The 27,361-nt window shown below is 51.5% G+C and overlaps 1 protein-coding gene across 5 annotated transcripts in view; it reads right to left on the bottom strand.

Moving 5' to 3' along the window:
* LOC122365603 (SPARC-related modular calcium-binding protein 1-like) overlaps window positions 1–27,361 on the bottom strand; it is a 49,519-nt gene that overhangs the window by 1,800 nt on the left and 20,358 nt on the right. The window contains exons 2-15 of one of the 5 annotated variants that reach the window (XM_043336955.1): window positions 26,925–27,120; window positions 25,779–25,913; window positions 21,197–21,301; window positions 19,187–19,234; window positions 18,953–19,042; window positions 16,328–16,445; window positions 15,408–15,535; window positions 10,557–10,634; window positions 9,693–9,770; window positions 9,014–9,163; window positions 8,431–8,577; window positions 7,775–7,871; window positions 7,268–7,355; window positions 146–302 (exon numbers count right to left, since the gene is read on the bottom strand). In XM_043336955.1, the coding sequence (XP_043192890.1) occupies window positions 146–302; window positions 7,268–7,355; window positions 7,775–7,871; window positions 8,431–8,577; window positions 9,014–9,163; window positions 9,693–9,770; window positions 10,557–10,634; window positions 15,408–15,535; window positions 16,328–16,445; window positions 18,953–19,042; window positions 19,187–19,234; window positions 21,197–21,301; window positions 25,779–25,913; window positions 26,925–27,120 (1,615 nt within the window). Of the gene's footprint in view, window positions 1–145; window positions 303–7,267; window positions 7,356–7,774; window positions 7,872–8,430; window positions 8,578–9,013; window positions 9,164–9,692; window positions 9,774–10,556; window positions 10,635–15,407; window positions 15,536–16,327; window positions 16,446–18,952; window positions 19,043–19,186; window positions 19,235–21,196; window positions 21,302–25,778; window positions 25,914–26,924; window positions 27,121–27,361 lie in introns of all 5 variants that reach the window. The other 4 variants (XM_043336954.1, XM_043336956.1, XM_043336957.1 and 1 more) reach the window with 4 other exon arrangements.

Below are 27,361 nucleotides of genomic sequence, written 5' to 3' on the forward strand. Positions count from 1 at the left end.
AGTGGTGTATTGATCTTTGTCTTTGATTCAAGTACCGATTAGAAACTGCTGATCGTCTGCAAATTTAAGATTCCTGAGCTGTCAGAGAATCTTTTAACCTAAAACTCAAGAGTCACCCAGTCACCGTCAGACGGAGGTGCCTCACCTTCGACGGCGCCGACGCAGACGAGCCACTCGTCGAGCTCGATCTTTCGGTCATTGTTGGCGTCACAGTAGCGCGGCAGTCGGCGGCCGCACCGCCTCAGCTCGGGGTCCTCGGAAAACTCCTTTCGGAGTGTCTTCCACTCCCGTCGGTCGAGCATCTGAGTGAGAGGACACACGGGGAGTTATTGGAGGATACTGAGCCAGACTGAACTCCTTTCGGAGTGTCTTCCACTCCCGTCGGTCGAGCATCTGAGTGAGAAGACACTAGGAAGTTATTGGAGGATACTGAGCCAGACTAAACTCCTTTCGGAGCGCGTCTTCCACTCCCATCGGTCGAGCATCTGAGTGAGAGGACACGTGGGGAGTTTTATTGGAGGATACTGATCCAGACTGAACTCCTTTCGGAGCGCCTTCCACTCCCGTCGGTCGAGCATCTGAGTGAGAAGACACTAGGAAGTTATTGGAGGATACTGAGCCAGACTGAACTCCTTTCGGAGCGCCTTCCACTCCCGTCGGTCCAGCACCTGAGTGGGAGGACACAAGGCACAGGAGGGTTATTGGGGTGTACACCTAGTCCGAGCCTGAATGGTGACGAGGACTGCCGTCTAGATATGATCATACGAGGAGCTTATTCGCTAGCATCGGCGGACAGACGAAGGCAGAGACAGACTGCCGACGTCTACAGATAGGCATGTGATACACGGTCCTCTTCTTTGGCTTGGAAAGCACGAAGAAGATTTGTGTTGTTCGGTATTTGCATGGCAAGTTTTGTATCGGACGGTTTCGCAGCGCGGAATCACGCATGGAAACATAACGAACTTTGACTTGGGCATGCAGACTAAATTGCTGGCAAATGCAATTCACTTACTTTCGAAAAGGGGGCGGAAATGTTATCCAAGTCATTTTCTGCTGCACTGAGGTTCTTTAAATAAATGCAAGAATGTCATTTCGGGCAAAATGGTGCAACATTCGCTGCATACATAATGTGTTAAGCATTTCACGCCATGCTTAATCAGATACACAGATGCGCATTCTTGCAAAACAGAGGCAGCTCCCACATTCCAAATTCTTCATGCCTTGCTATGTTGCTCGTTTCCTGGCACCATTCTATTTATAGCCGGTTCGACGCGGTATGATGTAACCCCCTTCGCGCCTCCAGTTCTATAAAAGAATCTGTAGTAAGTCTAGCTGATGTAGGTACACTCGGGGGCAGATTGATGTTCCACCACTCCCTACCCATCGGGCTCCCATGGCTCAGCACTGGCTGCTGTCAGTGGCAGGACTGGCAGCACTGGCACTGGCAGGCAGTGCTGAGCAGTGCTGAGGGCAGTTAACACTGGCAGCAGCCAGTGCTGAGCCATGGGAGCCCGATGGGTAGGGAGTGGTGGAACATCAATCTGCCCCCGAGTGTACCTACCCAAGTCCAGTTTACGCTAGTCCAAGGGGTGCACAGAGGCATTGGCCTATAATAAGTAAGTATAATTATAGGTCAATGCACAGAGGTCTAGTTCAGCTTTATGCGAATCCAGCTGTGACGGACATTGTCTGCGACTAATAGGTATGGACATATAATTCCGCCGCCGCGTCAGTCACATTATGCGCTCACTCTGGACACGTCACCGCCCGTCACGGTGGCCGTGACGTCACATCACTGCCGGTCCCCTGTTTCCAGTCAGGGTCGTTGTCTTTTTACGATGCGTGAGAAGCGAGGCTGACCCGGAATTTCCCGTGCGTGAGCTGTTCGCCGCCCTATCCCGTTGCCACATCCTTGAGCCATTGCATACAGGAAGCTCTGCCCTACGAGCTCTGACCCCGCTGATCAGCCGTGTGAAGACGCAGCGCCGAATCAGGAATGTCATGCTCTGTCGCCCTTTGATAGACAGACTGACCGACGGTTCAGTCCTGCGTCTCAGGGGTCTCTGTTCGTCTTAGACGCGTCCCGGTTGAACGAAGACCCTGCAGTAGCAAGCCCGGACGAACGCCGCTATCATGTTGGAATGCAATTTTCTGGTGTAACCTGTCTAGACCAGTATCATTTCAGACATCTCTCATACACGCTCAAACGATAAAAATGCGGAATTGCTGTGGGCCATGACTTGAATATTATCCGACATTGCACCGTATGACCGGTTCTTGCAACGGCGGGCTGTCCAACGGAGCTGGAAAGCAACTACGTCGCAACGAGCCTTTGGCTGAGCGGCGGCACGGGCCCCTGTCTGCGGTCGAATGCCATGAACCCGTAAATATCCCAACCCCATCATCCGTACTCTTTGTGACGTCCGTGGCCTACCAAAGTTACTGTGAATTGTCTCAGATGCCGGCGGGGAGCCGGCGTGGAAAATGTGACGCGCGTCGTTCTTCTCAACAATAGCCCTGCGTTCGAGCGAGATGAGACGATCTGGGGGGGGGGGGGGGGTGGATGTGGATCGGGAAGTCCGACAGGTGAGACGTAAGAACAGGTAATAGCTGGTGATGCAACGACTGGCTATTGTGGGAAACACGGGCGGTCACTTACGACTTTACGTCGGCGATTCATAATATGGCCAGCGCCCAGCGGGGCATGAACGATTTGCTATTTTTAGCATAACCATTAACCATAGTACCTAAGACGGTTTTAGTTGCGTGTGAGAGCGAGTTCATTTGCAGAAAGAATGACGTGCAATGCTCGCAATCGATTCAATGGTTCAAAGTCATCCAATGGTGGGTAAATGCCTGCAAAATCTAGCAGTTCAAATTTCGATGTTTCAGTGATGTAACGTCTTGGACAGTGTTCTCTGCAAAATAAAATGCTAACTGCACTCACACCAGGTCGGGTGAGCTCAACAGCAACAGATACAACTTCTGAAGTTTCTGAATGAGCTTTCTTCCTGGTTCCGGTGTCGCACTCCGGAAGTGTTGTGGGCCGTCCCAGTTCGACCGCAGAGCTCTCATCCGGGGCCTATCTCCGCGTGCCCCTCCGTTCCCCTCGCTGCTCCCGACACATGACGTCAACTGGAGCGCAGGCGCGCGCCGCCCGACTGAGCGACTTCCTGTCTATTTTTGTCGCGCCGTCTCGTCGTGGGCGGCACCAGACGCCGCAGTGAGCCATCCTCGGGCCACAACGTGTCGCCGGGAGCCGAGGCGCCGCGCCGTCAGAGCCGTCACCGCGAGCCCGACGGCAGGTAACCGCGCTGCCGCACAGAGCGGAGTCAGTCGCGTGTGACGTCATTCCTGGCCCAGTGGGACGTCACCCTGGCTGCACTGTGACGTCACTGAGGCCGGCCGGCGGTGCAACGTTCGTGGAATGAAGGACGTCCCGGTCTGACGGGGCGGGCCCGGCAAAACTGGCGGCACTCGCTCGGCCGTCAGCAGTTGCACCGCGAGAGAGCACCGAGCAGGGCGCAGCGAGCGCCCATCGAGACAGCGAGAGAGCGCAGCGAGACAGCGAGAGGCGAGTGAGCCTTCTGCAGTGAGCAATCCAGATCGGAGTGAGAGGGTGAACTCAGCTAGCACAGCGGTAACACTGGCAGCGGACGGACCGACAGCCATCGTCATGACGAGTACGAACGGTGATGTGCCGCCGCGCGGTGCCGATCCGGACACCGGCGCGGCCCTGCTGGAGGGCGGTGAGGTCCCGCCGGCCGGCGTGCAGCCATTCGAGGAGGACCTGAGCGGCGGTGGCGGTGATGTAGGTGGAGGTCCAGGTGTGGAAGACGTGGGCGGAGGCGGAGGTCGGCGACGCAACAAGTGGACTCGAGTGTCGGACGTACGGCCGATGAAACAGACCGATATTGACGTCTACAGCACCAAGAAGACGGTGACGCAGGGTTTCATGGACGTGGCGCTGCTGTCGGCCAACGCGGACCAGCTGCGCACGCTGGTGACCCGCGGTGACCCTGACTCGCCGTTCAGGGTGGTGTGTATCGTCTTCTTGGCCTTCAGCATCGTGCTGCAGGTGGTGATCGCCGTCTGCCTGATGCTGAAAGCCCGCTACAACATCAACAAGCAGCACCACTTCCGGCGTGCGGAGACCATCAACAACGTCTGCATGATCGCCTCGATCCTGCTGACCGTCTTCAACGTGCTGGCGTCAGCGTTCACGGGGGAGGTGCCGCCAGTCCCCTCCGTGCCCTCAGCCACGACGCTGCTGGAGAATTTCCACAACTCCTTCAACACCTGAGGAGCCGGGCGGAAGACGCAGATGGAATTGTCGAGCGGCGTCCATGTGTGGATTCAAAGACGAGATAGTGCCGGCTGCACTTGCATCACCACTGCCAGTTGTTTAAGGATGTATAGACGAGTGATCTGACCGGCCCGTATCGGGTTCATGGCTGTTCTGGGGGCGGCTGGACGCGGTGAATGAACTCGCAACTCGCCATACTCTGCCGCCGGCGTGGACCACGACAGCTCAGCGATCCAGCGTGCCTGTGATTATCTCTTATTGGGCACAGAATGAGGCAGAGAAGTACTCTTCCCTCTAGTAAGCTGCAGCCTCACAGACAGCTGCGAGTGGAGCATCCAACCGTCTCGCAAACTAACGCCTCTATCGCTTCACGCTGCACGCGTCCCTGCAGTTGCATCATCACGAGTTCCCGCCTCCATACGACTCATCCCCACTCATCGTTATCCTCGCGTGCAAGGTCACCCGGTGTGTGGAACGATAGGACTGGATGTGACCTTGTGCGCGCACCCGGCGGCCCGACGAGAAGAGAATCAGCCCACGTTTGGCACTGGCTGACGCGTGGGGACCGCCCGATGGGTTTTGCGAATGGCCTGAGAGACTCTAATGCTGCATTATCACTGTCAGTGCTGGCTATTGGGTAAAAATGTGTGGCTGTAATTTATTGCCCACGCTGTATTTGCACAATGCAGGGATAAAAACGGTGGTCTAGTGTTAGATCGATTCGATGAGGCGTGAAATGTGTGAGGCGCGAAGAAGACAGCGCCGTAGCTGTCCGAGTGGCAATAAACAGTGCTGTATGTAGGTATTGCTTCGTATCGGTCTCGGTATAGACAAACTGCTATGGGTGGTGTCACTCGTGAAGGAATGAACCCTAGTCATGTTCTTGTGTGATGTTATCATTGTTTTTACTGTTGAACTTTGACATTGTTTTAGGATAAGTATTGAATATAAGTGTGCACGGGTCGTCAAGCTTTGTACCTAACTGATTTCGTGTTGTCATCACGCCGTGTTGTCTCCTGGTTGAAATTCCATTTCTTTCTTGCAGCGCACGTCTTGTTTATTGCATCATGAGTAACCTTGTTACATGTACATATGTATGTATTTATGTTCTTTCGCCAGTCAAATTGAACCCATTGAGCTAACGGCTCGGACAGTCGTCTTGTGTGTTACGCTCAATGCTGCCGAAACAATAAACATGAGCTGTAACTAAACCCAACGACTTTACTCTGAACGCTGACCGCCTACATCATGCAAACAGGGCCAGAGCTTCTGCACCGCAGTAGCTGTCTTCCGTCCGACGTGTTGCAAAGGCCCTGCAAAGTTTGCACTACATGGAATGGCTGTATAGTGCAAGCATCCCGGAAATACAACGGTCGGAAAGTGGCGAGAAAGTGAAAGCATGCAAGTGCCTCGCTACTTTAGTACCTACATTTCGTCTGCTAGATGATGAATAGCGCTTGGAAGGTTAAACATAGCAGTGAGAAGTACGCCACGGTGCTAATCCAAGTTATATATGTAGAGATATACTGACATCCAAGTTTGATAACGGCAGTCTCTAAAACATATCAGCCTCTAAAGCGGCCCTCAAGGGTGGCCCAGAAAAAACGTTCCGAACTTTGGAGGCCTATATATCAAATTGGAGTTCAAATAACGAGCCAAAATTTTAATCAAGTTTGCGTCATTTCTTTGCGCATTGGTATGCCAAATTATAACACTATACCATCATTTTCAAGCTGGCAATCTTGAGTTGAATTAAGCAAGACGTTTTTGCTTTTTTGCCGATGTCAAACGGTAGTGATCATTGGATTAGACGTCCCATGTTATAAAAAAGAATAAAAATAGGGCACGTGAATGAAACCAACACGTATGTTCTTATTTTAAATATTTTTGTCTCACTTATGTGCCAAATATTCAAATACTGAGCCAAAATGGTGCTCATGGATGCCATTCGTTTCAACACCAAATCATGTTTCGAGCAGGAGTGGCACGGTGCATGGATTACTGCTGATTACCCTCCTTTCAGTAGATCAAACAGTAAATCGACCGGATAAGGAAAACAAACTAAAGCAGACTGGTTCCTGTGCCAGAAGACCACCGAATAGCTTATGAAAAACAACATTGCCAGCAGATGACAAAAACAACTGGTTGAAAAGCTACCTTTTCCCAGGAATGTCAGCCAGGAAAGCATTTGAGCCACAAGATGGTTAGGAAACTGGAAACTTCTTCCGATGCCGCTGGCACAGAGCCATCATGGTTGCCTGAGGGAATGTGTCATCCTGAGACCCGAACCATCAATGAGACTAGCTGCAGAAGTCATGGCTCTAGGCCGCGGTGCCGCGGGGTGAAAGTGACCCGTTCACTCACATTTTGTAGTAAACATCGGAGCAAAAAAGTAATTTTTACATGGCATGCTTGAAACACGAACCGTTTTAAAAGTAAATTACCGAACACCATAAAAATCACACCATTTACTGAAAATGTGTGCCGCATTTACTATTCGAAGTTTCAATGTTGTATCTTTATCACTTTCTGAGAAATATTGATTCAAAGTTGGGAACGTTTTTTCTGGGCCACCCGGTATATGCAAAGCAGATCATCATTCACTGGGAATTTACTCTTATCAGTCATCATATACGACGTTTCTACGCACCATCTTATAGTCGGTCGCGTGTTCCCCGATCGCGCCATCCAGTGGTAAAGATGACAGTTCCGCTGATCTAACGCCTAGCCCAGGAGGAGGAGCAAATTCCAGCGGTTCCCTGCCGCTCAACCCCGTCTAATGCCGCCTTGAATGTCCCTCGGCCAATTTATTTCCCCGTTGTCCACATAGCCAGAACCAGTGTGCATGAATGGAAAAAGACGTTCTCAAACATGCGTGATGCGAGAGATAATAAGGTTAGGTACATGCGATATGAAGTTACATGCAAGAAAATGTATAATACGATTTAGGATAGCACTTACTTTGTTTTCGTTGGTGTCTGTGGCGCTGAATTTCCACTCTGCCACCTTTTCCTCAAAGCTCCGCTGTCCGCCCGTGTCGCGCGGAAGTCTGTGAACGGATGGACACACGTCAGTGGCCGGTCTGTGCTACTTCCTAACTCTTCCGTAGCTGCCTCTCTGACCCCTGCCTCCCCTCCTCTCCCCTTCCCTCAGCTCTCCTTCCGTCTGCCCCGGCTGATTGGCGATCAATTTATTATCGAGGCCAAAACTGAGCACGAGAGCCAAGAGTAACACGGTAACTGGCGGTACGTCTGGGCTAGTGCCAGCGCTCGGGAAGCGGTACCCCAGTAGATTAGAATTGTGATATAAAGGAATACACATCAAGTACCATAATCGTTTGTCTAATTGAATTAATCTCGTAAACATTGACTGCGCCGTTTTTTAAAGGGCCATACACTTGTATCATGTGCTTCTGACAAGGAATATAACAGTGAACAGATAGATACAGTCCCTTTTGTCGGTACTTACATGTACTTTTTCTGCTGAAGCGCCTTGATGAGTCGACTTGTCAGGTGATCCATGAGCAGACGAAGGAACGACTGCAAACCAGCACCGCTCCGGCACACTGGGGGTCAGCAGGTCAGCGGAGGGGTCAGAGGTCAGCAGAGAGGTCAGAGGTCACCAGAGGGATGTCAGCACTCAGCAGCGGTGTCAGCATTCAGCTGAGCCAGACCGTGAATGGTCTACTCAGGAAGGAGCTCAGAGACTCGACTTGCACAATCAGAGGCCAAAGGAGCGCTGAAGAGGCGCAGCTGTCTCACAACTCTCATGAAATGACCACGTCTGGAGATGTTTATGAAGATGATATGGCAGATACATGCTGAACAGGGTTCCAAAACTTGTTGGACTGGAGGGCACGTAAAAGACCGCCTAAAAATAAGCGGCGGATATTCTTAGCAAAGCCTAAGGTTCATCTAAAAATCGTTTGATGTATCAAAATATCTACAACTCGTACCATTTAATAAAATGTCTTTGGAGAATGCTTAGCAAACATATGTCATGCTACCGTATCAAAGTCATTATTTAGGTCTCTACTGCAACAGGGCGGCTCCTCTGCTGTATCGGGATAGCTAGCTCCTCCTTTGAGAGGCCAGGCCAGGGGCGCTCTCACCACTCCCACTGACCTTTGGGCAGTCGGCCGCGGCCGCGCCGACTCTTGGGGCGCGGCTTTGTGCTCGGTCGGATGGCCGAGCAGTCGGGCACGCTGTCTTTAACCGGTGCCTGCTGAGGGTATGACTCGCCAGTGTCGGGATCGGCGCACCAGCAGTAACCTGACGGCACGAGGGAAACGGGTAACGCTCCGAAGGATGCAATTTTGCACGGTCGTAACCCTTCCATTCGTTTGAATGATGAATTAGTACTGTTAGTGACTAGCGTGATATCATTACGATAGACAAAAATAAAGATAATGACTTCATTGTTTGGCATTCGAAAGTCGCTTACGTTTTCACTAGTATTCATTGACTGCATGATTGATTGTTTCATTGATTGATTCATTCATGCATCCACTCACTTATTTTCTGTCATTCAATCATTCATGCGTGCATACATTTTTTCGTTCGTTATCCTGTTCTTTCTTTATGCATATATTCGTTTATTTGTTCATTCATTCATTTCGTTGATTCATTAATTCCTTCATTGATTCATTCATTCATAAATTCATTCATTCATTCGTTCATTCATTCATTCAATCATTCGTGTACTGACCGGTGGTTTTGTGGCACTGGACGCGGCTGTACTTGTGGTCGGGCGTGCACTCAGGGATGAAGAAGCTGTTGGTCAGCTTGCCCTCCAGCTCGGCCATGCGCTGATTGTCGAGCGCCTGGCGCCGGTCTGTCTCACAGTCACTCTCCTGCTCTGCGGAGGCGAGCCGGCGGACGGCAGTCAGTGGACAGGTGGACAGTCGGGCCCCCTCCGCACTCACCCCACACCAGTAGCGGCGGAACACCTTCAATTAAGGGGGCACTGCCGACTTTTGGTCCCATTCTTTCCATGCAACGCCCATAGGGCTAATATTAAAATGCCAAAATCGAAGGGGGGCACGGTGCCCCGGTGCCCTCCCCGTTCCACCGCCTATGCCCCACACACAGACACCCAGCGCCGGGTCAGCGCCGAAAGCCAGCTCCCATGTGGGAAGTCCGAACAAAGCCCGAGAGAAAGACTGCTTGCTCTATGCTCTACACAGTTAAGAAGCAAGAGGCTATTCAACTATGCAACTATGCTGACGTAAAAAAGGAGAGCTAATTGGACATTTAGACTAGCTAGATAGAATAGCATTAAGGACATGTGCTCAAGCCTAGTGGCGTCCCCAAGTAGGCTAGTGACGCAGGCACCCCTCGCTCTTGATAGTTCCGGGGGCGCTCGCTAGGTGGCAGGCAGGTCTCACCATCGGCAGCCTTTTCGTCACTGGTGCTGGCCAACATCTTGAACATTTTATCGCGTGTCGACAGGGGCTCCAGGCGGGCTTCTAGCAGGCACACACACAAAGAGACATAGAAGCGCGTGTCAGCGCGGCCGGCCTCTGGCGGCGGGGCGGAGCGGCCGGCGACGGTGGCGCCACCTGCGCCACCGCCGGCCGACCGGCCAGGAGACGGGAGACAGGTGGCGCCACCGCCGGCCGACCGGCCAGGAGACGGGAGACAGAGAGGCAGAGAGACAGGGCCACAAGCGCGGCGCAGGAGACCCGACAGCGCGCAGCAAGCCGAGCGGGAAAAGCAACCCCAGATCGTTGTGCCAAGGACGATAAGACGGCTATACAGTTGTACAGAATCCACATTCAGACTCGTTAAGACCCAAGGTGACCGCTCCATATAAAACATCCGTAGGTATGTAACAGATAACACTTGCTTTTTAGGTGTGAGAAAGAATGATAAATGATTCATGATGCAGTCAGAGGCTTCAGCAGAGGGGTGTACTGTGAAAACCAAGCTAGAAATATTGTGCCGTCACGATCCATGCAGCCCCTCACATTGACACCATGCTGACGGGAAGTGTCTCTGGTGACGCCTCTGACTGCAGTCGCCGCGGGGCATTTCAATGCACAGCGAACATTATTTTACATTTTACTGGAAATTAAAGCTATTGAAGAAATCGAATATATGCAAAAAGTAGCCGCAAATGGGCTAGCTTAATTCCGGTCTGTATTTTTCAGAAAGCACTCGGGTTTGTTAGATCGGTTCCACCTGGCTCTGAGGCCTGGGACCGGCCTTACCTATGGGGCCGTGTCCGCGTCTGTCCGCGAGCGACTGACCTGTGCTGTCTGGCGGGTCGGCTGCGTCAGGCGACGGCTTGCGATCCTCGTTCAGCGCAAGAAACACACGGAAAGAGACTGCATCAATGAGCCGGCCGGCGCCCTGGCGGCTGGTGGCGCAACTAGGAGGTGCGGGGCGGATCGGCAGGTGGCAGCACTTACCGGCGGCATGCGGGTCAGCGGACGGACGGCTGGCACTGGCTCCAGCTGAGGTTATTGGAGTATTCACAAGATGCGGACCAGGGCTGGAGGTCCGAGCACAGAGCAGAGGTTGCTGAAGGCATTTAAGCCCTGCCCGCTCCTCCCTCTCCCCAGAGGTTGGCATGCATGAAATGTGGCCCTGCCGCGCGAGGGATTCACGTGCCGGGATCAGGGTTCAGCAGGAACCATGCAGCACCATGGCAAGCGCCAAGCCTCGCGGCGGCCCTTGGGAGGAATCGGAACAGGAGCATACCGGATACGCATATCAGGCGACACGCATACATACTTCTGACAACAATTAGTTTAGTTGGTACATGATTCATTAACGGGCTTCGGCACAAATAACGATCATATTCACAACAAAGATCACATAACAAACACAGTAGCTATATAACATGTGCAGACAAGGAGTGATGGTTCTAAACGGTACATGACATTCAATAAAGGAATAAAGGTTACAAATAGGGTTTATTTTCTCATAATCCTCTGCATCCGCTCCAGCGTTTTATTGCCAATTATTGTCTTGTGAATCAAATGCATTGTTCTTATGTTAGTTCAAAGATGTTGGGAATTTCCTTTTTGTGGGCCAACTTGTTTGCCAAATATGCCGGCGCATGATCTCTTCCAGCGAAACCTGATACCGACAATGAAACCATACGGATTTCCCCGAGTATAATGACCGATGGAGCGTCGTTAGACCAATGTGTCTTTCAGAAACGTCACAATTAGGAAGGTAACTTTTGGTTGAGGCGAGATTACCACCCAGGATGCATCGGTGTCCTTCAAAAATCAAACGTCTGATTAGATAGCATATGGACACTTGCTATGCAAGTACAAGACCGTCCACTACTATGCATAGGTATGCCCATTTTTGGTGGAAAATCAGGGAGAACATCAGTTTTTTAACTAAGCTGAACTTCACGCGTGTGCATTACTCACTCGAAAACCACCAATAATTTTCGATCCCAGCTGTGTCAAGTGACAGATTTAGACGAGTCAGTGAGCGTTAGCGTCCAAGGGTCACTGAGGGCCTATCGTGACCCGCTGAGTGACGATTCGGGTCCGTCCGACCTCTAGACACCTCGTGGACGAGGAACAGACTCCTGTGCCGTCAGAGTCGCCTGTAGAGTACCAGTAACACCTCATACTGTCACAGGCCGCTCGTCAAAGAACAACAAACGTACGTATCTGCCGGGCGGCGACTGCGAGCGGCGACAAACTGCTCGACCGAGCACGACGATACTGGCACCGCTGAGATTGGCGAATGTACCGATTGTCCCGACACTGTCTGACGTCGACTGGCCCATCGAGAATGGTGTGGTGCTGACGACACAGACTGTCCATTTGGGGACAGATTCGGGACGATGACGCCTTTCCCAGTGACGGCAACCCATGGCGCACTATCGACAGCTTACACACTCGCCAATGGCCGAGGGTGTTCAGGCGCGCACACAGGATTTTTGAATGGGGGGGGGCACGACCTTCGAACTGGGCCCCCCATGCCGAAGGGCCCCCCCCCAAAAAAAAAATACGGCCCACGGGGCTATATTTCGGTTGGTTTGAAGCTTGAGCAATTGGTTTGTCAATGCATGGTAAAACAATTATTTCGGTACCAGCTTAATTTTCAAAACATATATATTTTTACGCTAGCATGTTTTTTTCTCAAATGCGACTCAGAGCCGGTACATATACCTAATCATCTAATGTATTACGTAAAACATTTCATTAACAAACATTTTTACAAGTCCCTCAGAAATCAGCCCCGGGCAGCGACTGACTGCCGGCCGGCCGACCGACCCCGGGTGGCTAGAAGCAGGGGCCGGTCCAGGCCGGTCACTGTTTGGCCCGGATGTGTAGGAGCGGGAGCAGCACTCCTTTTTCACGTATATTCGCAAATTTTTTAGGCACATCGACATGAAATGTCATTATATCTGATACGATGCGGGATCACAGACTAGAGATCCAGCTTATAACTTATATTTAAACCAATGAATCAAATCAACAGGACTATGTACGATGCATGGCGGACACATACCCAGAATTTCGCCCAAGAGGGGGTCACCTGCTGGTCACCTGACCCCGGGCCCGCGAGTCACCCGGGGGCCCGGGGTCAGCTCAGGCAAGGATGTATCCAGGACCTTTCGATGGGAGGAGGGAGGCACGGTGGGTCCAGTCTCACTGGCAGACGGGTCTCTTTAAAACGGGATCTTTGCATGAGAAAATGTGGGAAATTGGCAAGCAAAAGTATCATTTATGCCCGAGGAGTGTGCCTAATGTACACTAATGCCTAATTTACATGGTATTTTACGAGCGAGCGAAGCGAGCGAGCTCCTCAGAGTCACCGGTGTGTGGCGCGCTCAGAGGTGCCAGTGAAAGGCCGTCAGATGCGCTGGTGTTGGGTCCTCACATGCGCCGTTGCGGGGTCTTAGGGCTTAGAGACACTGGTGGGGCCATCATTGGCATGTGTGTGGCCCTGCAAAATGGCCTGCAAGTGGAAAGTGGCCCGTCATAGGCTGGCAAGGACACTCGGAGGCTGGTAAGAGGCCCTCAGAGTCACTGGTACGTGGCCCTCAGAGGCGTCGGTGTGGGGACTCTCAGAGCCGCCGATGGATGCGCTGGTGGGGGTCCCTTGAAGGTGGGGCGAGGGGCCTCGCAGTTGCCGTTGTGGGTGCCTTTAGAAACACTGGTGTGGACCGTGTGTCTATCACAGACGGATGTGGAGCCATAGCAGCCAATCCCTCGTTGGCCGTTACTAGGGCCCTGAGCGGCCGGCGAGGTCTCTCAGAAACCGGCATTGGGCCTTTATGAAGATAATTGTGGCTACATAGGAGCCAATAACGTCCCCCCACAAGCCCTGTGGTGTCCTTCCGAGTTGAAGTGCGGCCAGCGCGAACCCTCTGCTACCAACTGGCGCCGCAGGGCCCCTCGGTTTCGAAGGAACCCTAAACCCGAGAACGGGCACGTACCCCCTCGCTCCCTTGCTATGTCACTGAATCCAAGTGATGGGACCCTTTAGGTAATCAGGGGCGTTTCAGATGACCAGGGGTTTTCAATTGATCAGGGGCCCGCCAGGTGACCATGGGCCCCTCTGGTAACCAGACGCCCCTTAAGTAACCAGGGACCCCATCAATAACCAGGGCCCCTCAGTAAACGGGGGCCACTCAGGTAAGTGTAGGAGTCCCGCAGATAACCAGGGCCGGCAAGGTTTCTCAGGTCCGTTTTTTGACAAGGCTCTTATTGACTCAGGTGCGAGCCCTTTGCCATCAGCAGAGGGCCCTTTCAAGCCTTTTGAGGGCTGTTTAACGTTTCTTGAGTTCCCATTAAGGCCTTCTAAGGGCCTTTTGAGCAGTCGAGGGGCCTTTGAGGCCTTTTGAGAGCCTCTTGACGTCAGCTGAGGACCGTTGGACGCCAGCTGAGGATCGTTTTTGGGCCTTCTGATGGCCATTAGACGCCAATGGATGACCCTCTGACACCAACTGGGACCCTCTGACACCAGCTAAGGGCACTTTAAGTTTGACGCTAGCCCAGGGCCCTCTGACATTAGCTGGGGGGGGGGGCCTCTGACGCTAGCTCAAGGCCCTTCGACAATTTGACCAAATGGTTTAAGGCCTTCTGAGGGCCCCTTGAGGTCTCCTAAGGGCCCCTTGAGGCTTTTTGAGGGCCGCTTGACGCCAGCTGAGGACCGTTTGAGGCCTTCTGATGGCCATTTGGCGCCAGCTGAGGGCCCTCTGTCACCAGCTAAGGACCCTTTAGAGCCTTCGGAGAGCCATTTGACGCAAGGGCATGGCCCTCTGACGCCAGCTCAGGGACCTTTGACACCCTTTAAGGCCTTCTGACGTCCGTTTGACGTTAGCTGAGGGCCCTTTAAAGCGCCATCTGAGAGTCCTTTGAGGTCATCTGAGGGCTCCTTAGGGCCATCTGAGGGCACTTTGACACCATCTAAGGGCCCTTTGACACCAGATGAGGGCCCTATGACGCTAACTGAGGGCCCTTCGAGGCCATCTGAGGGCCTTTTGAAACCATCTGAGGGCCCTTTTAAGGCCATTTGAGGGCCCGTTGTACATGGTCTTTGGTGGTCTAAGGATTAGTTAGAGGCCCATTTGAGGCGGCCGAAGCCGCCTCAAATGGGCCCCTTCCTTCGAGTTGGGGGCCCCCCAACTCGAATGGGGGGCACGGGCCCGTGTGCCCCCCCCCCCCTTGTGTGCGCCCTTGAGGGTGTTCAATTTAAAGACGCTGAAACGCTGGAGCATTGCAGAGGACAGAGAAAATGAATTAGGCATTTGAAGGATGGGAAATGCTCGGGACGAGTCGGCGGAAAAGTCTGTGGAGTCGGAAAGCGTTCAGGCCCGACGGAACGAAATTTGACTAGGATGAGTAAAGAGACCGGGGAAAGGCTCGGAATGAGTGCGTGACAAGGTTGAGGTTAGGATATGTCCAGGGACCATGCAAGGGACTGGGCCGGGTTCCTGATACGTCTAGGGACCTGGCCAAGCTCGGGATGAGTGTTAAGATTACGCCGGGGGACGGGAACGGGTTTGGGATACCTGTCTCGCGACCACATCGGGCCCGGGATGGGTCTAGGGACCACTGAACTGGACAGGGGTCTAGGCCGGGAGCACGCCGGGGACGGGGCCGGGGTCGGTGACTCACTATTGTCCTGCTTGACGCCGACACAGATGAGCCACTCCTGCTTGCTCATATACCGGTCCGAGTTTGTGTCGCAGTATCGGTAGAAGCGGCGAGCGCACAGCGCGGGCTTCAGCTGACGCCGCGCCTTCCTGTCGAGCAGAGCAGAGAGCTGGGGATCAGTCACAGTCAGACAGGTGTATACTTGCTCAGTTTTCACTGTTAAATCAGACCACAGACCGTGATGCACAGCTCAGCCACAGAAATAAAGGTCTGACGTCTGGCGCAGTATCACCTGGCTTAGTTCTACTCCGTGGTTAACTCATCGACAAGCTGTGACCTGCCAAGCAACAGTCTCACTGGCCCGGTCGCAGTGCCACTGTCACGGGGCAGGCAGGCAGCGCGCGCTCCCTGCACCTGGCCAGTCACAGGTGGCACCGGGTGGACAGTGACACGCAGTCCAGAGCACCTGTTGCGCCGATATTTGTCAAATACAGCACCTGCAGCGGGCCAGATAGTCGCCGAACATGACGCATGATAATGACATTGGCCGCGCCCCCAGATATGTCGCACGTGCCCTGGACTGTCACCGTCAGAGGGGTCACTCAAATACAAATTGTCCGGCATTTGTTCAGCGTGCACGTGTCAACTGATAGCGACCAAACAAGGCCGATTAATCCTCAAACGTCCACCAATGAGTCCGTGTCTCTGGTTGGTCGAACCGGTGTCGTGCATATGCATGTATGCACGGTAGCATGACGATTTCACTGCTCATGCATGTCTCGCTTACCTAAACATCTCGACCGGCGAAAGATTCACAGTCCGACAAATTACATCCTCGTAAGCGCCCGATCACTTCACAGCACTTACGAAACATCTCACACTGAACGATTACGACCTGTGGCGACAGCACACTGGTGACGAGTGACGGTGTTTGTACTCACTTTCTTAGGCGGCGAATCTCTCGGCGCGAGATTTTGCCGTCCCGGTCCTTGTCCATCCGCTTGAACTTCCACTCCGCCGCCAGGGTGCCCAAGCTGTCGGCGCCTGAGCGACCGCGGTCTGCCGAGAACAACAGAGCGTGGGCGTAAAAAGAAGATCAACACAACATCGAACACTCGGAAGACGCCATTGAAGCTCTGGGCCGACCATAATGTGGCCAGAGTGCAGACATAGATCAATAAATGCTGAGATCGTTGATTATTTGCATACCGCCCGGCCGCTGTCGCAGTGAGGGCGAAACAGCTGGTGGTATCTGCTTCCTGGATAATCCTTTGCGAAAGTAGGTATAGCGCCATCATGCTAGATAAAGCGCTATAACTAAACAAGACCTTTAAAAAGGCTATTTTCTGTTCGTTTCTCTTAAACCTAGTCCCAGTTCAGCACCATCTCTCACAGAGGACAGAGTTAGATCAGTATAGCACCTCCCGTCGGCCTGGCTCGCCCCCGTCAGCTGGGTGGCCTCGTCCAGTGACCGTCCCTCTCCGGCCTGCCTCGCCTGCAACTCGATCGTCCCTGGCCGGCCGTCCAGCTAGCCAGGTCGTCCGTCGCCGACCGTCCAGCCCGGTGCGGCCCGTGCCGTCCGTCCCACCGGCACCTGTCCGGTGCACACCTGGCCGATATCGTCCCGCACGCCGGCCGCCGGCTGTCAGCGCCCCGTTTATCTGATTATGTATTCACATTCATGGCGCCACTGGCAGTGTCGCCGAGTCCCGGATGTGCGGCACCCGCCACCGAGTCGTGACCGGCGCCGGGTTTCCCTGCAGTGTCGACGGACACCGGATCGCACCGCTTCGCGGTCTCCGGTAGGCAGGTGTCCGAGTCTGAACCAAGCTAGATACCTTTTGGTGTCCAGCGGGTGCCAGTGGGTGCATCGACGCCCAAAAACACGCGGTGTTTTGGGTTGGTTGGGCGCCACTGATGCGCTGTGAGACTGTGAGGCAGACAGACCGCCTTTTTTAGCTGTTACTGCTTAATTTGTGGTGTCTGATTTGAGAGATTGTGGTTAGTAGAGCCAGATAAACCAAAGACCAATGGTGCATAAGTCCAGCGCATCAGCCGATCGGACAAAGACATGCATCTGATGTCTGGACGGTGGCGACCGCACAAGATCGTGCCAGTTGACGTTTATATTTTTGGCCAACTACATCAAGCTAGGGAAATATCATTCGGCATCTTCAACTACAAGGAAAAGTTCACTTTATCTAACGAGCTCACAATGCTCACCACACCATCTTTAGGAGGCACATCGGCTATCGGATGGATAGCTGAATCATTCGCTGTGATTTCTCGTCGATTAGCCAATTCGTGCTAGTTGCAAACCGCAGACTACACAACCGTTGTGTTTAGTCTATCTTCCAAACTCGAGCACCGTTGTACCCTGTTGGCATATCGCTACTGCGGAAAAGGTGCCTCGGATAAGAAACACCAGCACGGAACAGACTTTGTACCTTATTATTATTACTTCGACCTACATGATGCGGGTTTCACGCTCTACTTTTACTCCCTTTATCCCTTTTAGTCTACTTTTATTACTTTTCCCTCCAATCTCCCTCTCACATCTTACTGCCTCTTCTCTCTTCTTCCCCACACTCCACCGCACTTTCTCCTTCTTGCCTGGACTTCTGCCCTCCAGCTAAAATGGTGCTAACTGCTAACTGCTCAAGCCTCTGACCTTCCCACTGTCTCGCCCTCATCTCCGTCCCGAGCCAGCCCGCCAGAGAGAACAGCCTAGGCCGGTCGGTCGGGCGCGGCCGGTAGGTATGTGCGCCCTCTCCGGCTCGACCGCTCTACATCACTCTCTGCGAGCTGACCAAACAAACAGCCGTGATTTGCACAGTGGAGGTGTGTGTGGCCGGAGGTCCGGACGGTGCCGGAGGTCCGGACCGCGACCCCGGCGGGTCGCGGGGCACGAACGTGACGCGATGCGGCGATACGGGTAAACGGACGGGTAGTTATTGGCGCTGGGAGACGAGGTAGGAACTGGTGCTCAGGGACTGATCGAGTCGTTAAACCATCCCACCTTAACATAAGTTTTGAGTTGAGATACACAAAATGGGGTCCCTGGCTTGCACTTACCGGTTTGAGCACTCACAAGATCGAAAAATGCTTCAAATCGAAAATATCTAATGTCACAGTTGCAGCACTTTGATTCAGAGGGGCTAATGCATTAAAATGCCCCCTCTGAATGTGTGACGTCAGCGCAGATCTAACGATTTTAAATCTTTTAGGTACTAAAACGTTTGGTAGCACGCGATGGTATATGCTGCTTTGCGCGCAACAAGTGCCGCACTTTCAAATAAAGTCGCTAGGAACAGCGGAGATCCCAAAAAGTATACAAAAGTATAAGTCTAATATCTTGAAAACCGGTGAATATTGTTTTATGAAATTTGGTAGCTATTAGTTTTCCCTCTTTCTGAACCGAGCGACATCACTTTCATGCCAATTCATGAACTTTTTTGAAGGTGGGAGGGTCTCTTTAAAGGGGTAATTGATTGATACATGAACTGACTGGGGAGATAGGTGACGAGGTGACATATTGAGCGTTAGTTGTTACTCTCGGTACTTACTGTTTCTGTTTCTCTTTCGGCGTTGGTATTCTCGTTTGATCATCTTCATAATGTCCGCCCTAAACACCGTCCTGTCGCGACTTCCGCAGCCTGAAGTAAGCAGATAAACGAAATGTTAATAATCATACACTTGAAACAGTGGGGTGCGAATAATAAGTTGTGACATCAAAATTCAAGAGCTCTGCAGCAGCCAATTCCAATACGATAACGTTTAAAAACTTATTTTATTCTTACCTCGCCTTCGCCTCTTCCTTGTTCTGCCGTTTTTCGATGCAGCAACCACTGAAACAGAGCATGAGCTGTCAGCTGTGTAAGGAACAATGCACAAACTTTACACGAAGCCCCTCAGATGGCAACAAATATGCTGTGAGTATGGCCAGACGCATCACACTATTTTCTGTTCAACACGATCCTTTTTACAGCGACTCCTTTCTGAGCTGAGTGGTTGAGCACTGCCTTTCGTGTGGATGCCAATTGCCATTACCAACTATAAGGTTTCACGCTATCGTTGTCTATGTCAATATTTACACGCCCTTACTTAATGTTATCTCCCGACCCACAACACTAACGTAAACAGTGACCATACCAAAGCCACAAGTATGCAGTGGTTCCTAGCAATGCGTATGCATTTACCCGCTAGTCACTCCGAAAGAATAAACGATCGGTTTGGATTAAAACTGTTAACGTACATCAGTCGGGCACACTGTGGTATTTCCGATCCATTTATGGAAACGTTTCCATTTTTGGAACAATGTTCCAAAAATGGATACGCCGTTTCCAAAAATAGAAACGATCTGTTCCATAAATGGAGACGCTGTGTGCATCGCTACCTTTAAAGCAAACTGGGCATTGATTGGTGCAATTTGGCATGCGCAGGATGCCACCAATTGACAGCCAGCATTCTAGTTTATGTTCCTGTTCTCCGACTTTCCGATCAGAAAACCGAAAGTTGACGAACGAGGCGATGCTTATAACATGTTGACGTGATAAAAAATTCACACGTTTTTCTAATCGAAAATAATAACATTTATGAATGTTTTGAACAAAAAATAACGTTTTTAACAGACTACTGAAAGACTGACCTATTGATTGGAACAACCACATCACCGGGAACTTCAGTTTTTCATTCATTTTCACGCTGCGTTTTCCGGTGTACCAGCGGCCTGGTGGTCGTCAATCTTTGATTAAATCGCATGAAAGTTGTTGCAAAGCCCTATTTGGAGACTTAAGTGGGCATTTTATGATATTTCAAATGTGCTGAATATGATCGTAGGCTCGGATCAACGTAAATCTCCGTGCAAATACGTAAAAAGCAGGATGGAAATAAGGTCTGCACCGTCGTCACACCAAATACCGTTGTATTCTGACGATGAATTTATTCATTCTAGCTCATGTGTAATATTGATGTTAATTTTATATATTGAAATGATATCTACGCTTTATGTATTGCCCACTTTGGACCACATCTGTCCAGTAGTTTCTGGGAAATCTTAGTTTTAGTTGACTTTTGAATGTGCTCAAGTTGCGGCGCGTAAGGTATTATTATCGAACCCGACGTCCAAGGTAACTGCCGAGAGCCGAGATGCTAAACCAGTCCCAAAACATCAAATTTTTAGTTGCATGTGAATTTTAAAAACATTTTTAAGCCAAGTTTGCACACATTTGAAATTCAGCGTTTCTATTTTTGGAACATCGGCGTTTCCATTTTTGGAAACTAAGTCTCCATAAATGGATACGATTCAGGAGCATTTTAAAGACGTGAATTTTAATGCATACGACAGCTTTCCATGCAAGAAGACAAGTGTTTTTGGTGTATCTGAGCTTGTTTTACGCGAAACAGTTGTTATACATCGAATCCAGCCACCCTTGGCAAGAAAATATGTGCGGAGATGTTAGCGTTTCTATTTATGGAACGAGCGTTTCCATTTTTGGAACAGAAGAGTAGTCAAAATTGGAAACGTTTCCAATAATAGAAACGTCTCCATAAATGAATCGGAGATACCACAGTGCGCCCGACTGACATACATACTGCTATCAATCACGTTGAGAGAGAAAGAGGGAGAGAGAGGAAGGGGAGAAAGCGAAAGATGGAAACAGAGAGAGAGAGAGAGGGAGAGAGAGAGGCAACCACAAAAACAGACAGACAGACAGACAGACAGACAGACAGACAGACAGACAGACAGACAGACAGACCGACAGACAGAGGAAGAGCGCCACACGGCGGCCGCCCGGTCGTCCTCTCACCATCCGTGGATGCTCGGGAGGTGCGGCCTGAACAGTCGGGCTGGGCGTGCTGAACAGCTGTGCCCAGCACCGCCCGACCAAATTCGTCCATGCACCAGCAGTGACCTGGAACGGTCACACGGTCACTCGGGGCACATCGGTGAACGGGCAAGAGGGCAAAGAAATAGCTGGCTTCAACAGTGTTGGAAAAATGTAGATTCCGTTCTTATTTTGCGTGAGCGATATTTTAATTACGGTCAATCCCGATCCAAGTCTATTTGGATAAGATGGTAATACTCTATTATACACTGTAATCAGGCAATACATGACCGATAACGATCTTTTTAGGGCAGTTTACGGGAGGCATTTTTACACAACTACGGTCTTGTTGCAAAAGTTGCAGTGCACTTATACCAGGCATGTGTCAGCATTGGATTCCCGCGGCCCTGACGGTTCAGGCAAACATAGGACGCCGACGGGGCGGCTGTGGGCGACCCGCCCCCTTGCCGTGGACAATGTGACGTCATCCTGAATACCGATGACGTCATACGTTGCCTCACTCGATTTTCTAAACATGGTGAGCATCGTTGGCTGCTCGGTTGTGTGGGAACCTCTGTAGGGAGGCATTCAAGGGCCAAGGCGGCAGGTCGGTAAATGGCAAGTCGCATCTCACGTACGTACATGCGGCAGACCCCATAACGTAGAAGGAATAAGTACCTAAGGGGTGAGCCCGTATTGCCACGGCTTACAATGGGTCGCTTCCCATTGATCTAAGTTTAAGAGCATTTTTATCAACTCTTAACTCCTGCATTACCTAAAAGCATTACCTACCTACTGGCTCATGATTGTCATTAATTGGTTGATTTAAAAAAAAAGATATACATATGTAGGTATGTAGACAAAATAATGTACATCTTTTACACATACCCAAGCGTTGTTCTTGCTAAATACTTCCTATAACTTTGGACAGGCCCAGTCTCAATACCACCTATACCTAGCTTTGGACAGGCCCAATCTTAAAACCACCGTACGTATACACTCAACAGAACCCACGGAAAAGTCAGGCTTCTCCGTAAACTGCCTTGCCGCAATTCATTCAGTCGTCCAGCCCCGGCCTGATTGTCCGGCTGGCGGTCGGCGTGTGGTAGCCCGCAGTTGCATCATGCCACCGGCTCCTGAATGCGCGGTCCGCCCCGGCTAGAGGACATCCCCATCACTACGTCGTGTTTCCTCCACGTGCACGACTCAGCGACAAAAGTGCCGTGTAAAAACCGGATCACCCCACACACTCGGCGGCGGGGCGCCACAAACGACAAAACTCCCCGTGCTGAGTGGTCCAGGTGGGGCCTCTGCTTTAGCAGATGTGCGGGTTGGTACGTTTTGTTTTAAATTTTAGACGTCACGAGGTTTGGCGGGTCACTAAAGTGACTCCTCCCCCCCCCCCTACACGCGGGTCATTCTCCGAACACCGGCAGTCGAGTCGCCACCGGCTGCCCCGCACTGCCAGCGGCCCCGAGTATGTTTATTATGACAAGCTGTGTACGGGTCCAACACAGCGCTTTGTTCGTCGAGTGGTACGTACGCTGCTTGGTATTCAGACTGGCGGTCCAATGCCGGAACATACAGGTGTCCTCGCGACAACCCGGCGAGGAATGCTCATCTGCATCGCATTGATCAATATGCACGGTGTTTACATGCACCCGAATTGAATAAACTATCTGTTATAAGGTCGCAACGAGATAATTTGCATTGTCACAATGTGGATGACACCCAGTGTCCTCGCCCCATCGCCATCCGACTGCATAGCTTTCGTCATCTACAGTGTTGGCTCAGAAAAACACTTCTGCTTATAGTAAGCATATCCAACAGTTGGGGGTTACTTTCAGTTTGCATCATACTCTATTGCACGGGTGGGCCTCATCTAGCCACGAGCTATGATTTATGAATAAATAATTATTTTCACGCCTATCTAGCTAGCAGAGGGGCAGTTGGCAATGTCCCCTTCCCCATGAGCGAAGTTTATCAAAGTTAATTATTGATAGCATTTAGGTATATACTGACGTCAGTCCAAAAATAAAGATCCCGCATCGTTTTTTGACGGTGAAGTGTCTGTCATGTTTTAAATGGCGAATATATTAATTAAATACGATTAAAAACTCATAATATACAAACAAGAAAGCACGCATGGCACGCCCGCACAAACCAATTTTGCTTGCACCGTTGATCACTGCCAGACACACCGAAAGTGATAAAACATGTCCAACACCATGTTATGATTAAACATTGTGCATCAGCTGCCAGAGCCGTGACATATAAACGACACTCACGGCCGAGAACGAGCTCAAATAAAGCATTAGCGCCGCTGGAATGCAGTCAGGACAACGCACCGCTCATAAAGCTTCCTCGGCAGCCAATGGCAGCGCTGCGTCTGACGTCATCACGTCATCTGACATCACCGTGCGCGACTGACGGGCGACCGTCGCGTCGGGGCCGCGGCGTATCTCCGCAGCGCGGCGACTGGGCCCGGCCGGCGGCGGCCCGCGCCCCTCGCCGCCGCACAGGATCCGCATAGTTGACCCCTGGCCGCCCTTCCCTGCCCGCCGTGGTACCTTCGTCGCATCACTATGAGATCAGCTGGGCCGGCCAAGGTGCAACGGGATTGAATATAGGTAGTCTGACGCAACCCCTCCCTCTCCTTCGGAATTGGTGAGCATTTGGAGCAGGGAGTACAAATTGATGCGGAGCGGAATGACCGCTATGCAGCGAAGCGTGAGGCTAGCGGATTGGTTGAGTTGAAGTCAGTCCACAACATGGACTGGCGGTTTAATGTGTAGAACTGGAATGGCTCAGGTTCAGGGGACTGATCAGATACTCATAGGTCAGACGGCCTCATAGGTAAATTAAGACGTCTATGACAGGCAATCCAGCTGAATTGAATAACAAGCGGGCTGTTAAAATGCAACAACAGATTTAAGCTGATTGGACAAAATGGACACCTATCCGTGCTTCTATCCTCGGGATACAGAAATCTTTCTCCCCCACACCGCCACCCCCTTCCGGGCTGGACAGGCAACTTTATCTCATGCGGGCTGCTCCCTTGGAGCGGCACCGCTGCTCCTGAGGGAGCGCACCCCGTAGCCGGGTGCAGTGAGTGCCTTGGGGCTGGGTGGCCTGTCTTCGGACGGGCTCAGCCCCGGCGACTCACTAGGATGCCTGCCCAGACCAATGTCTCCCCCTAATTCCTATCATCCTTCCGGCTCTGCAATGGTCTTGTCAGACCGAAAGGGCCTAACCCAACAAAACAAACAAGACAAAATGGTATAGGTTAGTGCCATGTTGCCCACCAAACTAAAAAATAATGATAAAATTTAATAAAAAAAAAATATTTAAACAGCTGAAAGGGACCTTGGAAAATAATCAATCCTAATGATGTAAAGTAGCCATCAAACAATTGTGAAAGCGTCTCTTTGTGACTTTTACGATAGCCACTCTGAATCAGCCTTCAGCCACGTCATTTCTCAAAAGTACGACTGATGCATATAAACACCAATTACAAGCACAATATCACAAAGATTGAATCATGCCCCATGACGTGAGCACTGGGTGGTTCGAGGCCGAGAGAGAAACTTCCCCACTTTGTCTGACCAGTCAAAATCGAGATAGTAGGAACAGTGTGTGCTAATTGGCATTAAGATTTATTTGAAAGGTCCATTCAGTAGATCCAGACACGGATGTTGAGCTTCTGGTGGAATGCATAGAAAAGGATAAAAAGCAATGTAATTCATGCATTTGTGTAAGTTCAAAATCCATGGCATAAATAGTGAATACATTTCATAACGTCGACGACTTTATTTTTATTTGAAATAATTTTTTGTAAGCAAACATGAAACATCCCACGATTTGCAACGATAGGTACCCAACATATTTAACATATCGATCGTTTCGCAAACGCTTTACGGGACACTCGAATCTTGTTCATTACAAGTGAGGTTCAGCCGAATCAAATGATCCCTAACAGACCTCCAGGCTCCAAACAGTGTTATGAGGTATACCTTCCTTCGAAACTATATAATGTATGCAATTGGTGAGAAAAGTATTTAGGTACGGACATTCATTACATCCTTGACATAGGGATTTAATAACATTACATATCTATGATATTTGTAATCATCCCATCACTGGCGGTCACTCTTCCCGATGAATTAAACGCCCTATGCACCGTCAACCTCATGAAGTGCCTGGACAGACAAAAAACTCGTCTACACGACAATTACGTTCCAGATTTTTTTGATAAGACACATTCCAGAGCCCCACGATGTTTGTAGATGTACATCAGAGCCTATTAGGTGCCCTGATGGATCGCCCTTAATTAATAGCTCCGGAGACACTGGCCAAAGACAGTCGCCATCTTTAAATCATGAGATGGGTTACAACAGAAACAAACAGTCGCGACGCCTGTTACGACTGTTTTTGAAAACAGCTAATGTTATTTGAAGATAAGTGGACACCTCACGGAAATATCTTATGTGTATTTTTAAACCGTGCTGTGTGTCCCAGTTGAGTTAGTTTCGCCTGCGGTGAGGGAGCACGGATGATGACCTACCTGAGCCGCGGTGGCACTGGACCTCAGCGTACAGGCCCTCGGCGGTGCACTGTGGCACGTAGATGTTCTGAGGCAGCGAGCCGCCGGGGTGACCCTCCAGGGCCTCGGCCCGCTTCCTCAGGCACGCACTGTCCCCTGTAACACAGGCAGAGAGTCATCCCTAACCCGCGGAGACCTCGGATATTCGTCAACCCCAGACGGGCGAGAATAGCCGCCGATCCATCACTCGCCAAAACAGTATGCACGCATGCCTGGCGAAACGTAAGTGCTTATGCAAACATGAAACATCAGCCTTCAACACGCATCAAAGTCAGTGTTAACACGGCGCGCATGACCAGGGATCTGGGCGATAGTGTCAGAGCGCCGACACCTCAGCCGGCAGATCTTCTGAAAACCGGTGCCGCTTCAGCGTAGAGCCGTTGCCGCTGCTTGAGATGCGGTCGGCTCCGGGTCAGCGCGTCACGAGTGCCGCTCGTGGCATGGCTGTCGTGAGCTGCTGCTGAAATCTCTCAGTGCCGCAACTCGGACAGTCGGTGTCACAGTGCTGCAACTCAGTGGGTCGCAGTGCGCCGACCCGGGTTCTACGCTGGCGACGGTCCGCGCTGGTGACTGCCGTCGCCGCCGCGCCGCGCGTTCCTGGCACATTCCTCTCAGTCTTTGAGGTGTCTGCGGGAGCTGCATCATTCATGACCAGTGTCCAGCCACCTGTATCGCGCGAGTATCACAGTTGCGTGTCGACAGCGACCACCTGCGGAGCGGCCGTTTGACGGGTTGGGATATCTCTCTGCCCGGTCCCCGGTGGTTGCCAGAGATACACACTACACAGCGGTTATATCAGAATTTCATTCAGCCTGTGGTGAGTTTAATTCAAGTCAGCCGATCATATCTGACATTAAGATACATATCTTCCGTCGCTAGCCTCGCCCCTCCCGGGAGCTGTATCAGTCATCTCAAAATTAGAGACAAAGGGTACCAATAAGATGTTACCAAGCCTCCCTATACTCCCCCATTCCGTCATTGGCGACCAATCAAGTTCCCAGTGCCCTCTCACACATTTCCTTATAACACTGAGCGCTTTGGGGCGTTTCGCGAGCCTCCCAGCCGGGGACTGGCCATCACTGAAGGCCGCAGCGCCCCATGACTGACCTGTGCTGCTGGAGACGCAGTTGCCGATGTGCTGAAGCTGAACGGCTGCGCCGCGGCAGGCGGTCAGACCCAGGTGACACCGCGACGGATAGGTGACGCCGTCGGTACCACAAACGGGCCGCGGCTGCGCCTCGTCGCAGTTTGGGGTACACCGGCGCGGAGGAGCGGCCGCTTCACTGTCCGCCTGGATCGGGAGCTGAAACAGAGAGACGCGAGGGTGATGACTGAGCGTATGTAGACAGGGGCTAGGAGACAGGGCACAAATATCCGACAGTAGGTCGGCGTGGTGGCTGTCAGGGCACGGCCAGACAGGGGACATCTGAGGACACACTGTCAGCAGACTTCAGACAGACTGTCAGGATACGTCAGTCCCAAGACACGGCAGACTGTCAGGAAATACACGGGTACAATGTCAGGACAGCTCACCTACACAACAC

This window comes from Amphibalanus amphitrite, unplaced genomic scaffold, assembly GCF_019059575.1.
Source record: "Amphibalanus amphitrite isolate SeventyFive unplaced genomic scaffold, NRLGWU_Aamphi_draft 000750F_arrow, whole genome shotgun sequence".
Classification (NCBI taxonomy): Eukaryota; Metazoa; Arthropoda; class Thecostraca; order Balanomorpha; family Balanidae; genus Amphibalanus; species Amphibalanus amphitrite.